Below are 18,655 nucleotides of genomic sequence, written 5' to 3'. Positions count from 1 at the left end.
ATATCATATCCATTATTATTAGTTTTATTATAACAATAAATAAATAAATATATTTACATTGATATAAATGAATGAACTGAGTATATATGTATGAATGTATATGTACATACACATTATACCATTCGAATAATTGAATGAAATATAAATAAATAAAAATATTAAAACTCTAACAATATTGAAAAAAGAAAATTTAATAAATATTATTTATAATTATCTGTGAAAATCTGAATATGTACCTATAGTCACTAATAATTGTTTAATTATTTAATGGGTCCAAATTATAGATTTATTGGGCAATTAAAAAACTTCATTTTTTTTTGTTTCTAATTTTATTATATTTGATTATATTTAGAATATTTTGATTGGAAAATAATTTTTAAAAAGTCATTTGGGATATTAAAATTATTAGAAGTTAATAATAGAATATATATACACTCATGTACTCATAGACAATATAAGTATGTATATAATATATGTATAATATTTAAAATAGGGAATAATATGGTTTTCAGATTTATTAGTATATTGTAAAATATTATTTGACGTAGAAAATAAATTGCGGTTTTTATGGGAAATTTATATTTATTTGTTAACGAATAGGTAAAATATAAATTTCTTGATAATTTACGTGGGCGTATATTAGAATTAAATTATAATAATATTAAAATTAGAAGAAATAATTTACTATAAAATAAATATAATTTTATTGTTTTATTAAATTATTAGAATTAAATTAACTTCTACGTATAGTAATTATGAAGCTTGTAATTTATATTACTTTAAAATAATTATAACACAATTAAATATTTATTCGAAAATTAAAATTTACAGTTCATATAGCACATCCTATTAAATAATTTTGTTTACTGATACTATAATTTTAAAATTCTTATACTTACCATTTTATTATGAATACCCTAAATTTTTTTTTTTTTAAGATTTCATCATCTGCTAACAGTCTATTAATATTAAATGGAAGTCAGCAAAATTCATATTTATGTCAACAACAACAACAACAGCAACAAATCCATCATCATTCAAATCAAAATCGTCATAATAATATGACGGCAATGTCTGCAAATCTTGTTCCTAAAACTGAAATGATGGATACAATGTCAACAATTAAACGTCAACATTCAAGTCAACAAGAAAATTCAATTTCACAACAACAGCAACAACAACAGTCGCATTCTATACCAGATTTTGATGATCTTCAATTTCCATGTGATAATAATACAACAACAGTTTCAGCATCATCAAATGATCATAATAATAAACATCAAGAGAATTCTTTAGTTAAAGAATTAAATGATTCTTTGCCATTTTTTAATGAAACACTTGATTTATCACATGAAGATATACAAAAAACTCTTATTGCCAATATGCCATCTCATCATCATCATCACCATCATCATCAATCGCACCATCAAAACCATCATCAGCATCATCATCATAATAATCGTGGTAATGGCAATGGTGGTAATCATAATGGTGGTGGTATTATATCAAATGTTAGTGATACCGTTATTGATTCAAATGATATAAATCCTATGGATTTTATTGATAATGTCTGTGATGTTGGTGAAATTGTTGGTGAAACAAATTCATTTACAAATGGAAGTAGTAATTTAATAAATGGTCATAATGGTAATCTTGTAAATAATAACAGTATTCTTAGTGATCCAAATGGTTGTGTTGATAGTTTAATTGGTAATGGTAATGGAAATGATTCGACTGGTGTTCATATACCCGATGATGTTTATATAAATTTAGATGCTTTTGATATGTTTGTGGATGATTTAGAATTTGATGGTAAAAATAGTTTTGATAATGATTCATCGTTAATATTAGATGGTGGCAATATTATGAATGGTAATAATAATAATAGTAATGATTCAAATTTTGATCATATTAATGGTGGTTTAAAAATGAATTCATTGTCTGGAAGTAATTCAACTGAAAATGATTTACTATCATTAAATAGTGGTCACAATACAGCTGCATTTAATATTACTGATTATAGTCCAGAATGGGCTTATCCAGAAGGTGGTGTTAAAGTTTTAGTAACCGGACCATGGAATTCAACATCACAATATACTGTTTTATTTGATTCCTTTCCGGTAAAAACCCATGTTGTCCAAGAAGGTGTTTTAAGATGTTTCTGTCCAGGTGATTATTATATTTTGAAATATAATTCAAATTAATTATTATTTGTTTTGATAAACAAATTTATAGCAAAAATAATTTTCCGGTCTTTAATCAAAATATTTTACTTCTTAATTAAAGCTCATGAAGTTGGTATGGTTTCCCTTCAAGTCGCTTGTGATGGATATGTCATATCAAATTCAGTTAATTTTGAATATAAAGCTCCTCCTATCGTCGAAACAGCATATGATAGCGCTGCTAATGAAAGTTTATATAAATTTACTTTACTGGATCGATTACTATCAATTGATCAAAAAATGCAAATAAAAAGTGAACCTAAAGATATTGTGAGTATAATTATTGATAAAATTCAATGTCATATGGAATTAAATGTTTTCTATGTATTTAAACATTGTTAATATATTTTATTAGCCTGAAGAAGGTGTTGTTATAGCACAAGACAATTTCGAAGACAGATTGGTTACCTATTGTCAGCATTTAACAAATAAACCATGGCTTTCAATGGCTTCCGGTAATTGGTCGATAAACTATAAAGGTAGATAAATCAAGAATTTTCATTTACAATAATTCATTAATTTAATATTTATAAAGGCATGACACTTTTACATTTGGCATCGGCCTTGGGATATTCAAAATTAGTTTGTGCTATGTTAGCATGGCGTTCAGAAAATCCTAATCTTATATTGGATACTGAGATTGACGCTTTAAGTCGAGATGTTCAAGGATACACACCATTGGTAAGTCCTTCCTTATAGCTCTAAAATATCTCGCAAGTGATTAATGAAGAAAATTCTGAACTTAGGCTTGGGCATGTGCTCGAGGACATTTTGAAACAGCTTTAATATTATACAAATGGAATCATAATTCCTTAAATATAAAAACAAACTTCCAACAAACACCACTTGAAATTGCAAAAGCAAACAGGTAATATTAAATTATTCATAATATGTAATATATTTATAATATTGAAATATTTTTTGATTTTTAAATATCACTTTATTTCAAAAATTTGTTATAGCTTCCAACAATTATTTGATGAACTAAAACGTTTAGAAAATATTCGATTAAATGGCCAATTAATAAAAAATAACTCATCTTCAATAGCTTTAAATAATTTTAATTCATCAATAACTATATTAGCAACAATAGATTCAGCATTAGCTGCACCACAAGCTAATTTACTGTCATCGTCGTCATCGACATCTACATCAACATTCGAAACACCAATTTTAACAAATACAAATTCTAACAATAGCAATAATATGGATAATAATAATTATAATGACAACAATAATATTAGTAATAATAATTGTGATAATATTAGTCACAACAGCAATAAAAACAGCAACAATAACGATGATGATAATAAGAATAATGATAAAAAAAATAATGGAAATAATAAAAATAATAATAATAATGATAGTAAATGCAATGATAAAAATAATAGTAATAATACTATTAAGAATGATAATAATAAAGATAATTCCAAGAGTAATAATACTGATAATATGTGTTGTAATAATAATAATTATAATATCATTAACAATAAAGTGTCTAATAATAATAACAATATTAGTAAAAATAATATTAACAGTATTAATGTCACAACTACCGTCAATAGTGATGAAAATAATAAAAAAAATAATCAAAATAATAATGAAAACAAAACTAATGAAAATAATATTAATAAAAATAAAATCTGTAATAATAATAAAAATACTGATGATATAAAAACTAATAACAATCATAATAAAGATAATACTAATTTAAATAAAAATACTAATAATAATAATGATCGCAGTAACAGTAATTATCATGATGATAACAGAAAAAGGAATGTTAATAAAAATGAAGTTGAAAATAATAAAAATAATACAAATAATAATAAAAATAATCAAATAAATAATGATAATATCAAAACAGAAATTAAATGTGAAATAAATAATACCAATAATAAAGATGATAATGAAAATAATAATAATAATAAAGTAATTAATAATAACAATAATAAGAATAAAAATAATAATGATAATAACAATTGTAATAACACAAAAATCAATCCAACAAGTACTTATGATAAATCATCTTCCAATTCTAGTCCAATTGAGGAAAATAGTTGTAATTATAGTAATGGTAGTAATGCAAGTAATGGTCAAAATTCAAATTCAACAGATAGTTATAAGGATTTTAATAATGATAATGAGAAAAAAGGATTAAATTATAATAATGATGCTAGTAATTGTAATTCATTTGATTCGAATAGCAGTAGTGATGGTAGTACTAATGGTAAAAATTTAAATTTTAATGAAATACAATCATCATTATCACAATGTTTATCACCAAATTCAAATGTATCATCGGTTGGTAGTAATCGAAGTCATGATGGTGTTTTTTTAAGACCAGGAGCTGTTGCAAGGTAAAATTTAAAATTTTTGTTAATTTTATTAATTAAAGAGTGTATAAATAATTTTTTTTATGTGTATGTTTCAGTAGCCAAAGTCCACCAAGTGCAAGAATATCAAAAAGATCTTCAGTGGATAGTGGAATTAATATTGATATTAGAACCTATTCAAGATCTGGCAAATTATTTAAAGAACAAAATCGTTTTCAAAGGTAAAATTTCTTTATTTAATATAAATCGTATTTATATTTATATTATATTTATTATATATTTCTATTTTGTTAATTTTTATCATCTTTTTATATACATTAATATATTTTCAATGAATATCATTAAAACATTAACAAACGAAAAAAAAAAACAATATTATATTTAAAAACTTTTAACTTTAGTCTTGATACAAATGACAATTTCAATTTATCCATGGATTCAACATTTAGCTTAGATAATGGTATTGGCAGCAGTTCCAGTGCTAGTTCATTATTATCACCAATGCGTAAAATGGATTTCGCTCTATGTAAGAAATATCTTTATTTTAATTAACCATTTTTTCAATAATTTTATTTTTATATAAAATTTAAAAATTACATATTTTTCTTTTTATTTAATTATTACAAAATTAACGCTTAAATGAAAAAATTGAAATTTTTCATTAAAATTATAATACTTAGTTTATATTATATTTAATTTATTTCCAATTCTTTTTTCGGTTTCTTTTTTTTCTCTTAAATCACTTCGATTTCTCTAATTAAGAAATAATTTTTTTTTTTAAATTTCAAAATTTAAATTTACGCTTATACATGAAATGAATAAAATAAAAACTAATTTATTATTTTTTTTAATTTAATGATTAGCATATGATTAAAATTTTTTATTATTAAATGAATATTTGAATATTTGTTCAATTTATTCTGAATAGATAATTTAAGTAATTTAAAAATTATTGATTATTTATCAAAATTTCAAAATGTTATTAGTACTAGGGCAGTATAATGAAATTATACATGCAGTTTTTCTTTTTCATATTTTAAAAATAAAAATTTCTTTTGCGTATATTGAATATTTTTAGTTGCTACATATAATAATTAAGACCCGAATTAATTAAGATTTCAACAATTAATGAAGTTTTGGGTAAACTTAAAATTTTTCAAATTTTTTTTTTAATACAATTCTTTACTCTTTGGCTGCCATCCAGTGAATGTATTGCCATAATGAAATAAAATTTTAGTACTAAAAAAATTTATGAAGAACGGTTTTTCCAAACTTATTGCCGAACAATTGCCGAACTTATTTTGAAGTAAATTTAAAATTCAAATAACTCTGGCCGAGAAATTAAATTATCTGCATTTAAGAAGTTAATCATATGCTATTTATTTTGTTTATTTTCCTCAATTCATTCTTCTATTATTTCTTTTTTTATAATATTATAGATTATTCTCACAATATCTTAGTAACAAAACAAAATTATTAAATTACATAATTTTGTATTTTTTTTTCTTAATTTTTAAAGTTAATACATTTACTTACTTATATTACAAAATGATCGAAAAAATTAATAAAATTAATGATGCATTTACAATGACAAATAAATATTTCTTTTTTTTTTTTTTAAGAACTTTACTCTTTTTTGCACAATTTAGTTTTTTACTACATTTTACAGTTTTAATTTTCAATAAATATTTATATATCTATATATATATACATATATATATTTTTTTTATAATTTAGTTTTCCAATAATTCGGTATACCTATATATATTATATATAATAATTTACGCTTTTAGATTTGAAATATTCAATTCTAGTTTCGATTATTATTTTAAAAATCTCTTTTTTATTTAATATTTATTTTGATTATTTATATACCTAAATCAATATACAACGTTAAATACAATTTAGAATGACAAAATATATACAATTATATATCTATATATATTATATAATATAAATACATGTATTGTATTAATCATAAGTTAAAATAAATCAGTAAAAAGAAGACAATCTAATATTTAATAAAATAAATTACTTAAAAATTATAAATTTGAAATCGATAAAATAAAAATTTATTAAACCATTTAAAAAATCAACAATTAATAATTATTAAAATAAATAAAAATAAAAAAAATAAAAAAATAAAAGAAAATGAATATCGCTGACTTCAATTTGTAGGCGAAGTATCGGCTGCTGAATCAAGTCCACAGGATAAACAGTCTGGATGTACGTCTTCTGATGATGAAGATATTGCAGAACAAAATTTAATGAATGAAAATGGTGGTGTTTGCGTAGGTTAGTTCAGATTTATAATTTATTTTTTATTTTTTTATATTTTATTTATTTAATTACTTGTTTTGTTTCTGTTTTTGAGTTTTTTTTTATATTTATTTTCTGTAAAATTTTTTATTTATTTTTTTCTTTCTTTGAATAAGAAAATTATTTTTGATTTCCTAAAAATAAGGAAATATACTAGCTATTTTTATAATTTGATCAAAAAATTTTTGTATTTTAAATTAATCTTCATTTATGAAGGTAATATAATTGTTTGTTAAATAATATAATTAATATTTTAATCTTAAATTTTTTTTTTTGTTATTTATTGTGTTTTTATTTTAAATTTTTTTGGTTTTTATTTTATAAATATTTTACTTTATTAAATATTATCCGCAATACATTTTATGTATATATAATAAATATTCGTTTAAAATTGTTAATTTTTATTATTTTGTTCTTTATATTTATGTTATGATGTCTTAATTTAATACACGTATTTTTTTTATTATATTATTATGATATTGTGTTTTTAATTTAATCAATAAATATTTAAATTATGTCTTGGTAAAACATACATTATATGTGTATATAATTTTATGTATTTATACAAAAAAAATAGGATAAAATAAAACATAATAAATTATACTATAATAATATTTATTTTTCGGTAAATAAGTTTTATTATTTTTAATCTCTTATACTCGAATCGTCATCTTACTTAATATAATTAAACACGGCTATAATACTATTATTATGCAAAATTCTATTATTATGTTATTATTTAATTTAATTATATTCTTACTATTATATTTTTTAACAAAAATTTAACAATCTGAACTTCTAACTGTTATAAACTTTTATAGAGTATTCTTAATTTAATATTTTATTTTAACTTTACTGTTTAAAAACATTCATTTGACATTTGAATTTGACATATTTAATATATGTAAATATTTATTTTTGAGAAAATATAAATAATCTAATAAAACTATTTATAACATAAAATTTCTAAAAGTTATGGAACTTTAAATGTTTTCTTATTTTGTTATGCAATACGGCCATTACAACAACCTTAATAATTTAACATAATATTATATTGTTAAACTTTGAATACTTGTCAAATATTTTTACACAATATTTGGGAAAAAAATAAATAAAAAATATATAGATTTATTTAACAAAATATTTTATTGTGTGAAATATTGTGATGAAGAAGAATGATTTTACCAAGATTTTTTTTTTAATTTTTCCAAATTATGTTTTCTTTTAATTTATTTACCTCTATACAATTTTTGAGTGCTTACTTTATTATTTTATAAATTTTTTCATGTTATTTAATTTATTTTTTGTTATATAATAAACAAATATATAATAATCTTATATTTTTGTAAATTTTGAGTGTAATCTTTGTTTTGTTACTCTTTTATTTTCTGTTTTTTTGTTAATTGTTTATAATTTACATTTAAAATTAATAAATGTAAAAAATGCAAATTTAATAAAATTCAAAACAACAACAACAACAATATTCGTAGTGGACCACAAAATATTATATGCGAAACACTAAATATTTTCAAAGACGAAACATTAAATACGATATTTTTTTTTTGTTTTTGTTATTTCTTGTTCTTAAGAAAACATCGCCATTTTAAAATTATTCAATAAACATACCTATGTGTAGCTACAAATTTGATATAAATTATTTTAAAATACTATGATTTTTAAAAACCAAAAAAACAATTGAAATGAATAAACCTGGCAACACTACAAAATCGCTAGACTTTTTGTACCATAATATTCAATATTATAAATACAAAATCTTACATAACCTGCAAATCAACTATATCATTCATAGGTATAATTTAGGTTGTAAAAAAGAAAAAAGCAAATTAATAAATGTAATATTTTTAAATGTTAAGGTAGGAACTTATGCTCCTTTTGTAGAAAAAACAAAAATTTTTTTTTGATGACATAAAATTAAGTTGCTTCTTTATTTTAATTTTCATAGCTTATCAATGTTAGTTTAAAAAATAGATTTTGGCTTTTGCATTTTATTTAATCGCAGCTTTCGTATTTTGTTATTTTAAAATTGCATGAATTTGTTCCTTAGTTGATATTTAATCAGTCTTTTAAATAAAGCAAATTTTGTTATTTTTGACTAAAAAGCGCACGACTGTCACAGTAAATTGTTTAAAATCATCTTGATGTTTTTATACATGTATTGGCAACAATTTTAATTCAGTAAAAAATATTTGTAAATTATTTTGACAAGAAATCAATATGTTCAATTTGTTATTAAAAAAAAAATATTTGTTTTGTATTTACAGGGGAATCTGATGCTAAAGTATTGACATTAGCTGAACACATTATTGCAGCAATGCCTGAAAGAATTAAGGTAATTTATTAAAATTTAAATAAATTACATACATATGTTATATATATATACTTGATTTATATATACACTTTTTTTTTTATTTTAGAATGAATCTGAAGACATAATGTCTTTAAGTAGTCCAATGTCAGATTCTTTAAATACAAGTGACTTAAATGATTCTTTTATGGAACCATTGTTGGATTCATTACCAAGTTCACAATTTGATCATGAATTCAATTTTGAATTTAGTGATAATAATTACCGATATCACGATGTTAGTACACCATGCTCTAGTTTAAGTCCAGCTAGTTCTGGTCCTTTACAATCACCAGCAAGCTATTCTATACTACAAGAGCCCACGATGAGTTCACCAAGTCCACCACCTTCAACCAAAGAATTAACTGAATTTTTACATGCATCTAATACATCATTAAGACCATTTGAAGCTGATTTTTCAAATTTGACATTAACTGGTTAGTATAATGAGGATACCAGAGATTTAAATCCATTTTTTATTCTATTAAGATATTTTCGTTTTCAGATTAGTTTTTTTTAATTATAAAATTATAAAAATTTTTTTTTTCTATAGTAAAATAAAACTATTTTGATTTTATTGTAGATCGTGAACAACGTGAACTATATGAAGCAGCCAAGTGTATACAAAAAGCATATCGTTCGTATAAGGGTCGTAAAAAACTGGAAGAACAAGATAAAGAAAGATCAGCTGCAATTGTTATTCAAAATTATTATCGAAGATATAAGCAATTTGCTTTATATAATAAACAAAGAACACATGCTGCACTAGTTATACAAAATGGTTATAGATCCTATTGTGAAAATAAAAGGTTCAAAAAATCTCAAAATCATACAACAACATCAAATGAAGATAGTCAAGATTCACAATGCTTACAACATTATTATACTACTTATCATAATGATCAACAGCAACAACAACAAAATCAAATGAAAAATGCAGGAGGTAGTGGAATAACTTCTAAAGAAGCTAGTCCATCTGGACCATTAAAGTAAATAATATTTTTTTACAAAAATTACGTCATAAAATTATTTTAAATATTTAAACGCTATTTATTTTCCGTAGAAGAACATATTCCCAAAGAACTCAAAATAAAGCTGCACGTAAAATCCAACAGTTTATGAGACAGTCAAAAATGAAGTAAGTTTTCTTTTTTTAAATTAAAATGTTTTTAATTTGGTAAACATTGAATCTCCCTTTAGTCTAAATATTTAATTTAAATGTTCGTATATATACCTGCCTTCTAAAATATTTTTGGTTTCAAATAGTATTAAACTCAAAACAAAAATGTAAATATGAAATTATTAACAAATTATCAAATTTATTTTTCCTTACGCTTTCCATATTCACTTGACTAATAAAAAAAAATACTACTAACATAACATAAAAAATATATAGCATTTGGGACGATAGTCTAACAATCTTGGTAAGATTATATGTCAGTGTATTATAAACGTTTTTATTTTGTACTTATTTGGTAATTTTTCATTTCTTTCGTTTTTTGAAATACGATTTTTATTTCCAATAACTTTTAGTTTGCGCTCTTCTACTCTTTTTAGTTGATTATTTCTAATTATGTAATATTGTTATTATAAATATTTTTATTTTGTAAATTTAGTTATAAAAATTTTTTAAATACACTTTATTATTACCATCAGTCTTTAATAATATTTTGTTTCCTGCGTTTTAGACTTCAGAGAGAACGAGCAGAAAAAGAGAGGCTGGCGCACCAACACAGGGCGGAATACCTCCGAAACTTCCAGTATCCAGGACAACAAGAAATGGAAATCATTCCAGGACCAAAGTAAGAAAATTACTTGTTGACTAAAATTCTAAAATATTTTTTAAAACGTTTAAAACACATGTAATAACATATTTATTTTTATATAATTTTAGTGAAAAGCCATTTTAGAAATCCTAACGAGAAAAAAATGCAAAATTCTACCGAAGGCATAAAACAATTATTTGAAGATAACAACAACGTAAAAGAAATCTTTATCATACATATTTTCATTTTATAACACAATACCAACAACAACGGAATTTTTTACTAAAATAATATTTTTTGACACTATTATTCTGCACGTTACTCTAAATTAAAAAAAAAATTGGAATACCATTATATAAGAAGAGAAAGATGACACAAAAAACACATGAGATCATTTTAAAAATCAAATTTTAAACAATTAATAATCCACAGCATTAATATCTATATAAAAGCAACTAAACGAAAATACATCATCAAAATAGTATTTATGAAACTGAACTTCTATTCTATATTTAAAGAACATTTTTTTTTAAATTTATTTATTTTACATAAAATACAATCCTAAACTTACTGAATTACTCTTAGTAACATCTTCTTCTATATAGGTAGTAAAATTATATAGACTTAAGATATTTTCTCTCCTTACAAAATGTATAAAAAAAAATCATTTAATAAAAACAAAATTATAAAAGTTCTTGCAAATTACATTTACATTTTATAAAAAGAAATTATTTTAAATATTCATAATTACTTTAAAAATAAAACAAAAGAATTCAACAAGAATATAAAACAAAAATTCCTTAGATATAACATTATAAATAAAGTGTATTTCTTTCAAAGAAAGAAAATTTGCCTATAAAGTAGAAATCAGAAATCAATATTTGTACATACATACACATATTAATGTATATATATATATATATATAATTAAATAGAAAAACTGAATAAAACAAAAAGAAGCTAATTTTAATTACATTTAAACTAAAATATTATATAAAAATAGTTCAAATATTATAGCTAAAAATCTCCAAAATTCTAGACAATGAAAATCCTAGAAATTTTTTCTTTGATAACCTTAATGAACTAAATCAAAACAAAAAAGTAAATTTATTCAAAAAAAATTGGCTTAAAATATATAAAACAAAAGAAAGAAATTAAACTAAAAATATTACTGTAAATTATATTATAAATTTTAATCAATTTTAAAAATTTAATATAAAGAAAATGAGACAAAAATAAATGATTTTTTAATATTAGATTACAATTTTCAAAATGAAATAAAAAATCTTTAAAAAATCAAATCTATGAAATCTATTAATGAGTGAAATTTAAAGAATTAAAAAAAACCTATTTTAAGGATTCAAAAATTATATAAGAATCATAATGTAAAAATTTAAAAAAAAGATTTTATTGTTTTCTGAAATAAAACAAAAAATGTATATATGTAAGAAATTTAAAAATAATAATTTTTCATTTTATGAAAACAAAATTTTAACTTATTTAAAAAAAAAAAACAAAACAAAAAATCACATAAACTTAATTCAAAAATAAAAGCTTTGCTTAAATTGTTTAAAAAAATATAATATGAAAAACACACATATATTATAAAACATGTATTTAAAAAATAAAAGAATAACCAAACTTTTTAACTATTTAAAGGGGATAATTTTTTCTTCACAAAAATTTTAAATAAAAAATAATTAAAAACATTGAAAAAAAAATCCAACTTAGGGAATGAACAATATTAATGGCCATAAATTTGTTAAAAACAAAACAATTATTTTTATATTACTTAATTTAACTTTTGGTTTTTATTATTTAGTTCAAATCAAATTCAGTTTTTTACATAAAATTTATTAATTGTTTTAATTATTTTAAAATGGTTTTATTATTATTATTATTATTATTATTATTATTATTATTATTATTATTATTATTATTATTATTATTATTATTATTATTATTATTATTATTATTATTATTATTATTATTATTCATATTATTATTATATTAATATTAATATATTATTATACAAGTTTAATATTTATTGTATTAATAATAATGTTATAATAATTATAATAATAAATCATAAATATATTTTTAATAAAATAATATTTTCTTTTAACATAAGGGGATGAGCTTATAAAATAATATGTAAAAAAATTTTTTTGTTTCAATTTTTTAAAAATATTATAGTGTTTTATTGTTATAATGTTTATAAAAATTATATTTCTTTATTGAAAAAATTAGTTTTTTTGATTTACAACATTAATTTAATTTACGAATTAATAAATGTGTTATATAAAATAATTTTATAGTTTATATACATTTGTATATTTCTATTCAACATTAGAAATTTTAATTTTTAAAATGAATTAATTTTCAGAAAAATTAATTTTATTATTGATACAATTATTCTGATTACACATCCAATATAAGTTAGACTTTAAAATATTTTCATTATTTTTTCATAAAATATTTTTGATGATTACAATTTCTTATGAACGCTTTTTTTATTTATGAAAACATAATATGTTAAAATACTAAAATAATAAAAAGAAAAAAAAAAATAGTTAAATTATAGAATAATATAAAGTCTTTGTTGCAAATACACATAAAAAATTTATTGAATAAAAGGTTGTAGTTGATCATTTTTTATACTGTAACATGTAATCCTTTAACTTAAAATTAAAAGTCTTTATTATCTAAAAATTTCAATAATTACCTGAATATAATATATTAATTCAGAATAAAATTCTACTATATTTAGAAATAACAAATAAAACTTTAATCATTTATTGCAAACAATGTTTGCATCGTAATTCTTATTCTTGTTAATAATATTCCTTATTGTTCTCACATATATAATTATGAAGTGTTTAATTTGCAAATAATATCTAAATTAAATTAAATTTTAATTCGATTTTAATTCAGTGAGTTCCCTGAATATTTTATAAACTTTTCAATCATTTTCAATCAGTTTTTCAAATAGAAATATAACATACTACTATCTGATAATAAGTTACATTCTAATTTTAATATTTAAAATATTAATTATTGGTGTTCACGTTTGAATTTCCGTCCATTTTTGAATAGTAAAGAGTTTTTGTATAATTATGTATCTTAATTTTTGATTTATAAAAAATATCTCAGAAGCAAAATCAAATGCCTAACAAAGAATTATTTTTTCTATTTTGAGAATATTTAAGTGAAATTTGCGTAAATTTATTTTAAAATTGTTTTTACATTGAAGCACGGTTACTGTACTAGAAATTGTTAATCTTAATACTTATTTTAGATATTTACAAAATTTTTTTCATATGTTTGCAAAACCAAATTTTGTTTTTTTTTTTTTACAATTACAATTTCAATTTACAAATTTCTCAAAATTATTAATTTCATATTTTGTGATTTTTAGATATCTGCAAATGAATTACAAGTTTCCCTTATAGCCCGTTGTGAATTTAAATAAATAGGTTAAATTAGATATAATTAAATAATTTTAAGAATACGGAATTTATTGTGTAAACTGTTAAAGATTCAAATTGCTAAACCGATAAATTCTTGGAATATATTAAAAGAATGCACGGTTTTTTAATTTAATTTTCTATTTATTTTAATTATTTTAAAATTGTGTTTGCCATTTCATATAGACTTTATTGGAAAAATTTTTTTTAATTGTTTAAATTTTTGCAAATGGTAAATTATAATATTAAATTTTTTAAAATTTATACTGTGTGAATAAACTTAATAAAATATATTATAAATTTCAAAATACATAAGTGTAGCTTATTCTTTAAAAAAAAAAAATTGTTATTACTATAATTTTAAAATAATAAATTTTTAATCATATATCTTTAATTTTGTTTTATTTTTCAATTTTGAAGAAATTTTAGTATAATAAAATTAAATTTCATAATATATTAATCAAATTTCTGTAATTATTGTAGCCGCTAATAGAACTTTCGTGTTGTTAAAGCTGTACATATCACTAGTTATTTAATAAATCAATAACATTTCTTTTTGTTTATTAATAAAATTTACTAAATTTTACTAAATATAACCTTTATAGAGCTATGTATTTCGAAATTTCAAAAGCTTTTTTTTATACTAAAACTTCAATTTAAAAAAAAAAAATGTAATTAAATTTTATAAAGATCAGTATTAAAACAAACAAATTTTTACAAAACAAACATTTGAAATTAGTCAACCTATTTAAAAAATTAAAAAAAAGAATTAACTAATTTTAAATTGAAAAATAGTATTGTAAAATTTTAACTTTACGATTTTTCAATACTAATTTTCAATATGATAAGAAGCTTGCTTTAAAAATTCAGATTTATTAAGTCAAGGTTTTATTAACGATAACTAAATAGTTATTTAATTTAATGCTGATCAAGATGTGTAAAAAATTTTCTATTTTCAAATCTATTATCAAAACTTGAAGAATTATTATTTTGTTTTTTAAACTAAATACGCAAAAATTTAGTAAAAATCTGTTAATAGTGTTTTTCTTTCTATTTGTTTTCTATAGTTTTTTTTTTATATATTATATGGTTATTCACATTTAGTGTATTTTCATTTTAATTGTTACTAAAACAATCTTGAAAAATTCTCAAAAGTCCATGGTTATTGAATTTCCTAATGAGAAGTATAAGTTTTAAATTTTAATAAATCTAAAAGAACATTAAACAATTAACCCTTTAAATAATAGCATAAATTCAAAATCAAAAGAAAACAAAAAAAAAAAAAAAATTAAAAATATCATTAACTTACATACACGTCCTTTGGCTTGTGTTGAAAATCCTAAACCTATAATAAAAATTAAAAAAGAAATATATAGTTTTTAAAACTTATAATCATTAAATTTATTATCTTAAATAAGATTTCAAAATAAAGAGTGAAATATTTAATATAGAAAACGCATATAAATAAAATATTATTAATTAATTTTGTAAATACATATATTTCTTAATATTTTAAATTAATATGAATTAATTAAAAAAGTTGAAAAAAGTCAAAACAAATCCAAAAAATCTTATGAAAAAATTAGTGTTTTTGTATTAAATTTTAGATTCCTCAAAAGTTTATAATAAGATATAAAATATAAAAAAAAGCAAACAATAATAAAACAATATTCTCTTTATTATACTTATTGCTTTCTATTTTTGCATTGAAAATTAATTAATATTTATATAAATGCGCAAATATAAGAATATACTAATTAAATGAAGTCTAGGCATTTAGTTTATATTTTTGAGTTTGTTTTATAGAAATGTTGAATTATTAAAATTTATATTCTTTTTTGGTATCCGCCATAAAATGTTCATTGTTTAAATTAACTTTATTGTTGTTTTTCTATTTAATTTTAATCTTCTCTCTATTTGAATATAAATTTCTATACAAGTCTTAAATAATTTTTAATTCTAAATATTTGCGCATATTATACAAATAACTTTTAATGAAATTTTTATGCAAGATAATATTGAATACGTTTATATTAAAAACTAAAATCAAAACATTTAAAGAAAACACTTTCTTAACTTAATGTAAAAACTCTTAATAAAAACTCAACCATATATTTTCTCAATACAATTAAAAAAAATTAATTCTTTACCTAAAAGTATAATAATATATTTGTCTTTTATTTTTCAATCAACAAGAAGTGATAAAACAAATATAATTTTTCATTTTAAATCAAAAATTTTGAAAAGCAAAAACAAAGGTTGCATTTATACTAATTTTTTGATTTTAAATTTATTACTAAGAGAAAAATTAAATAAGAATACTTTGTTTTAATGCAAACATAAAAAGTATAAATATTTAAAGAAAAAGGAAATATACTAGAAACGTCCATAGTTTATAAAAAAAAAAATTAATATATTATATAAAATAAAATTAAAATAGGAATAAAAGTTTTTAATAAGAAAAGTCAAAACAGAAGAAATTCATTAGCTTTGTACTTGCACTAAGTGAAATCAAATCGAATTTTTAATAAAAAAAATCCAAAAAAAAAATAAGAAACATTACATATTTATAAAACAATTTAAATATTAAAAAAAAAAAAAACAAAAGAAAAATATTAAGATTTTAATGGTGTCATTTATTCATAATAAATTTTTTCTTAAACATTAATTTTTTTAGTAATTTTAAAAAGGAATTCTTTTACATCAATAAATTTCACTAAATCTTAATGAAATAAAAATACTAAAATGTTTGTTTTAAATAATAATTTAGTTCTGTTTTATAAATTATTATTAATTTATACTTGGTTATTGCATTTAAAATTAAAAACAAAATAATTAATTAACTAAACAAACTAAAATTGTAAAATTATAATTTTATCAAGTCTCTTCCAAAATCTTTACCAAAATTTTGTTAATTTCAAGCACAATAGCAAATTAATTTAAATTTTAATTGTTATTTGCTATATTTAATCTTTTAATAATATTTTTATATTAAATGTAAATATGTTTTGTAATTTTAAAACAATATTGTTGAATATGTATGTATATTAAAAACAAAAGACAAAACTAATAATTCAAAAAAGTTGTATATTAAAAAATACAATTATATTGTAATTATTAGAATTATATATATATTAAACTTTAAAATCGAATCACTCCTATAGTCTGACTACAAGTTTTATCTTAACTTTGAAATATATTTATAATATATATATATATACATATGTATGTATATATATATAACTATAAACAAGTGAATTATGAAAAAAAAAACAATGTAATTTATGAAAATACAGTCAAAAGTATGAAAAAAACAAAATATATGAAAAGAAAAAAAAAAACAGTTAAAACTAAGTTAAATAAGAAAAGATTTTAAAATATTTTCTATAGATCATATTTATCTTTAATTTTTACATATACATTACCTACCTATATATAAATGCATATATATACACTCATATATAAATTAATATATCCTTACAAAATACTATGGCAATTAACTATTATTATTAAAATAACAAAAAAAAAAACAAGTTTACTGTGCATAAAATTACATAACATTTGACTAAAACAAAAAAAAAAAAACAAGATGAAATTATATAAAATAAATATATAAAATATATAATTACAAAATATATCTATATAATGATAGTATTGAGCGAAAGCAACCATTAAAAAATTCATAAAATAAAATAAAATTTTTAATAAAATTTCAATAAGAAATGAAAAAAAAAAAATGAAAAATAGTATTATACAAAACAAAGAAGAAATCAATTAAATATTTTATATGTATTTTATTGTAAATATTTGAAAAATAATAGCAAATAAAAAAAAGAAAACAAATAAGTAAATAGGCAATATGCTAAATACCCACAAAAAAGAAAATAAAATTTGAAAGAAATCAAAATTAAATAATTTTATAATAAAAATATTATTTATTTTTACTCTTTTTGTCTAATATTAAATTGTGTATTAATGTATTTTAATATTTTTGAAAGTGTTATACAAAATTCAAACGAATTAGAATAAAATGAAAAATTTTAATTCCCTTTAATTCAAATAATTCTAGAATTTGTACAAGCAATAGATTTTTTTTTATATTTTTCCAATATTTTTTTTTATATTTGTCCTCTTAAAAAACATTTCCATTTTAGTGGAAGACAGAAAAAATAACACTGTA

The 18,655-nt window shown here is 19.5% G+C and overlaps 1 protein-coding gene across 1 annotated transcript in view; it reads left to right on the top strand.

Moving 5' to 3' along the window:
• The window catches only part of LOC129615710 (calmodulin-binding transcription activator 1), a 145,649-nt gene extending 133,863 nt beyond the window's left edge, over positions 1 to 11,786 (top strand). The window contains exons 10-25 of the mRNA XM_055531069.1: positions 939 to 2,169; positions 2,287 to 2,492; positions 2,578 to 2,701; positions 2,758 to 2,903; positions 2,969 to 3,090; positions 3,185 to 3,234; positions 4,024 to 4,582; positions 4,657 to 4,779; positions 4,960 to 5,084; positions 6,737 to 6,853; positions 9,160 to 9,227; positions 9,313 to 9,679; positions 9,826 to 10,231; positions 10,306 to 10,380; positions 10,931 to 11,044; positions 11,137 to 11,786. Coding sequence (XP_055387044.1) covers positions 939 to 2,169; positions 2,287 to 2,492; positions 2,578 to 2,701; positions 2,758 to 2,903; positions 2,969 to 3,090; positions 3,185 to 3,234; positions 4,024 to 4,582; positions 4,657 to 4,779; positions 4,960 to 5,084; positions 6,737 to 6,853; positions 9,160 to 9,227; positions 9,313 to 9,679; positions 9,826 to 10,231; positions 10,306 to 10,380; positions 10,931 to 11,044; positions 11,137 to 11,152 — 3,849 coding nt within the window. The 3' untranslated portion in view covers positions 11,153 to 11,786. The remainder of the gene's footprint in view (positions 1 to 938; positions 2,170 to 2,286; positions 2,493 to 2,577; positions 2,702 to 2,757; positions 2,904 to 2,968; positions 3,091 to 3,184; positions 3,235 to 4,023; positions 4,583 to 4,656; positions 4,780 to 4,959; positions 5,085 to 6,736; positions 6,854 to 9,159; positions 9,228 to 9,312; positions 9,680 to 9,825; positions 10,232 to 10,305; positions 10,381 to 10,930; positions 11,045 to 11,136) is intronic.
• Positions 11,787 to 18,655: the final 6,869 nt, after the last annotated feature.

The sequence above is a fragment of the Condylostylus longicornis genome, unplaced genomic scaffold, assembly GCF_029603195.1.
Source record: "Condylostylus longicornis isolate FDR11 unplaced genomic scaffold, ASM2960319v2 ptg000145l, whole genome shotgun sequence".
Taxonomy (NCBI): Eukaryota; Metazoa; Arthropoda; class Insecta; order Diptera; family Dolichopodidae; genus Condylostylus; species Condylostylus longicornis.
The sequence above is the reverse complement of the archived record's forward strand: the minus strand, read 5'-3'. Positions and strand labels throughout refer to the sequence as shown.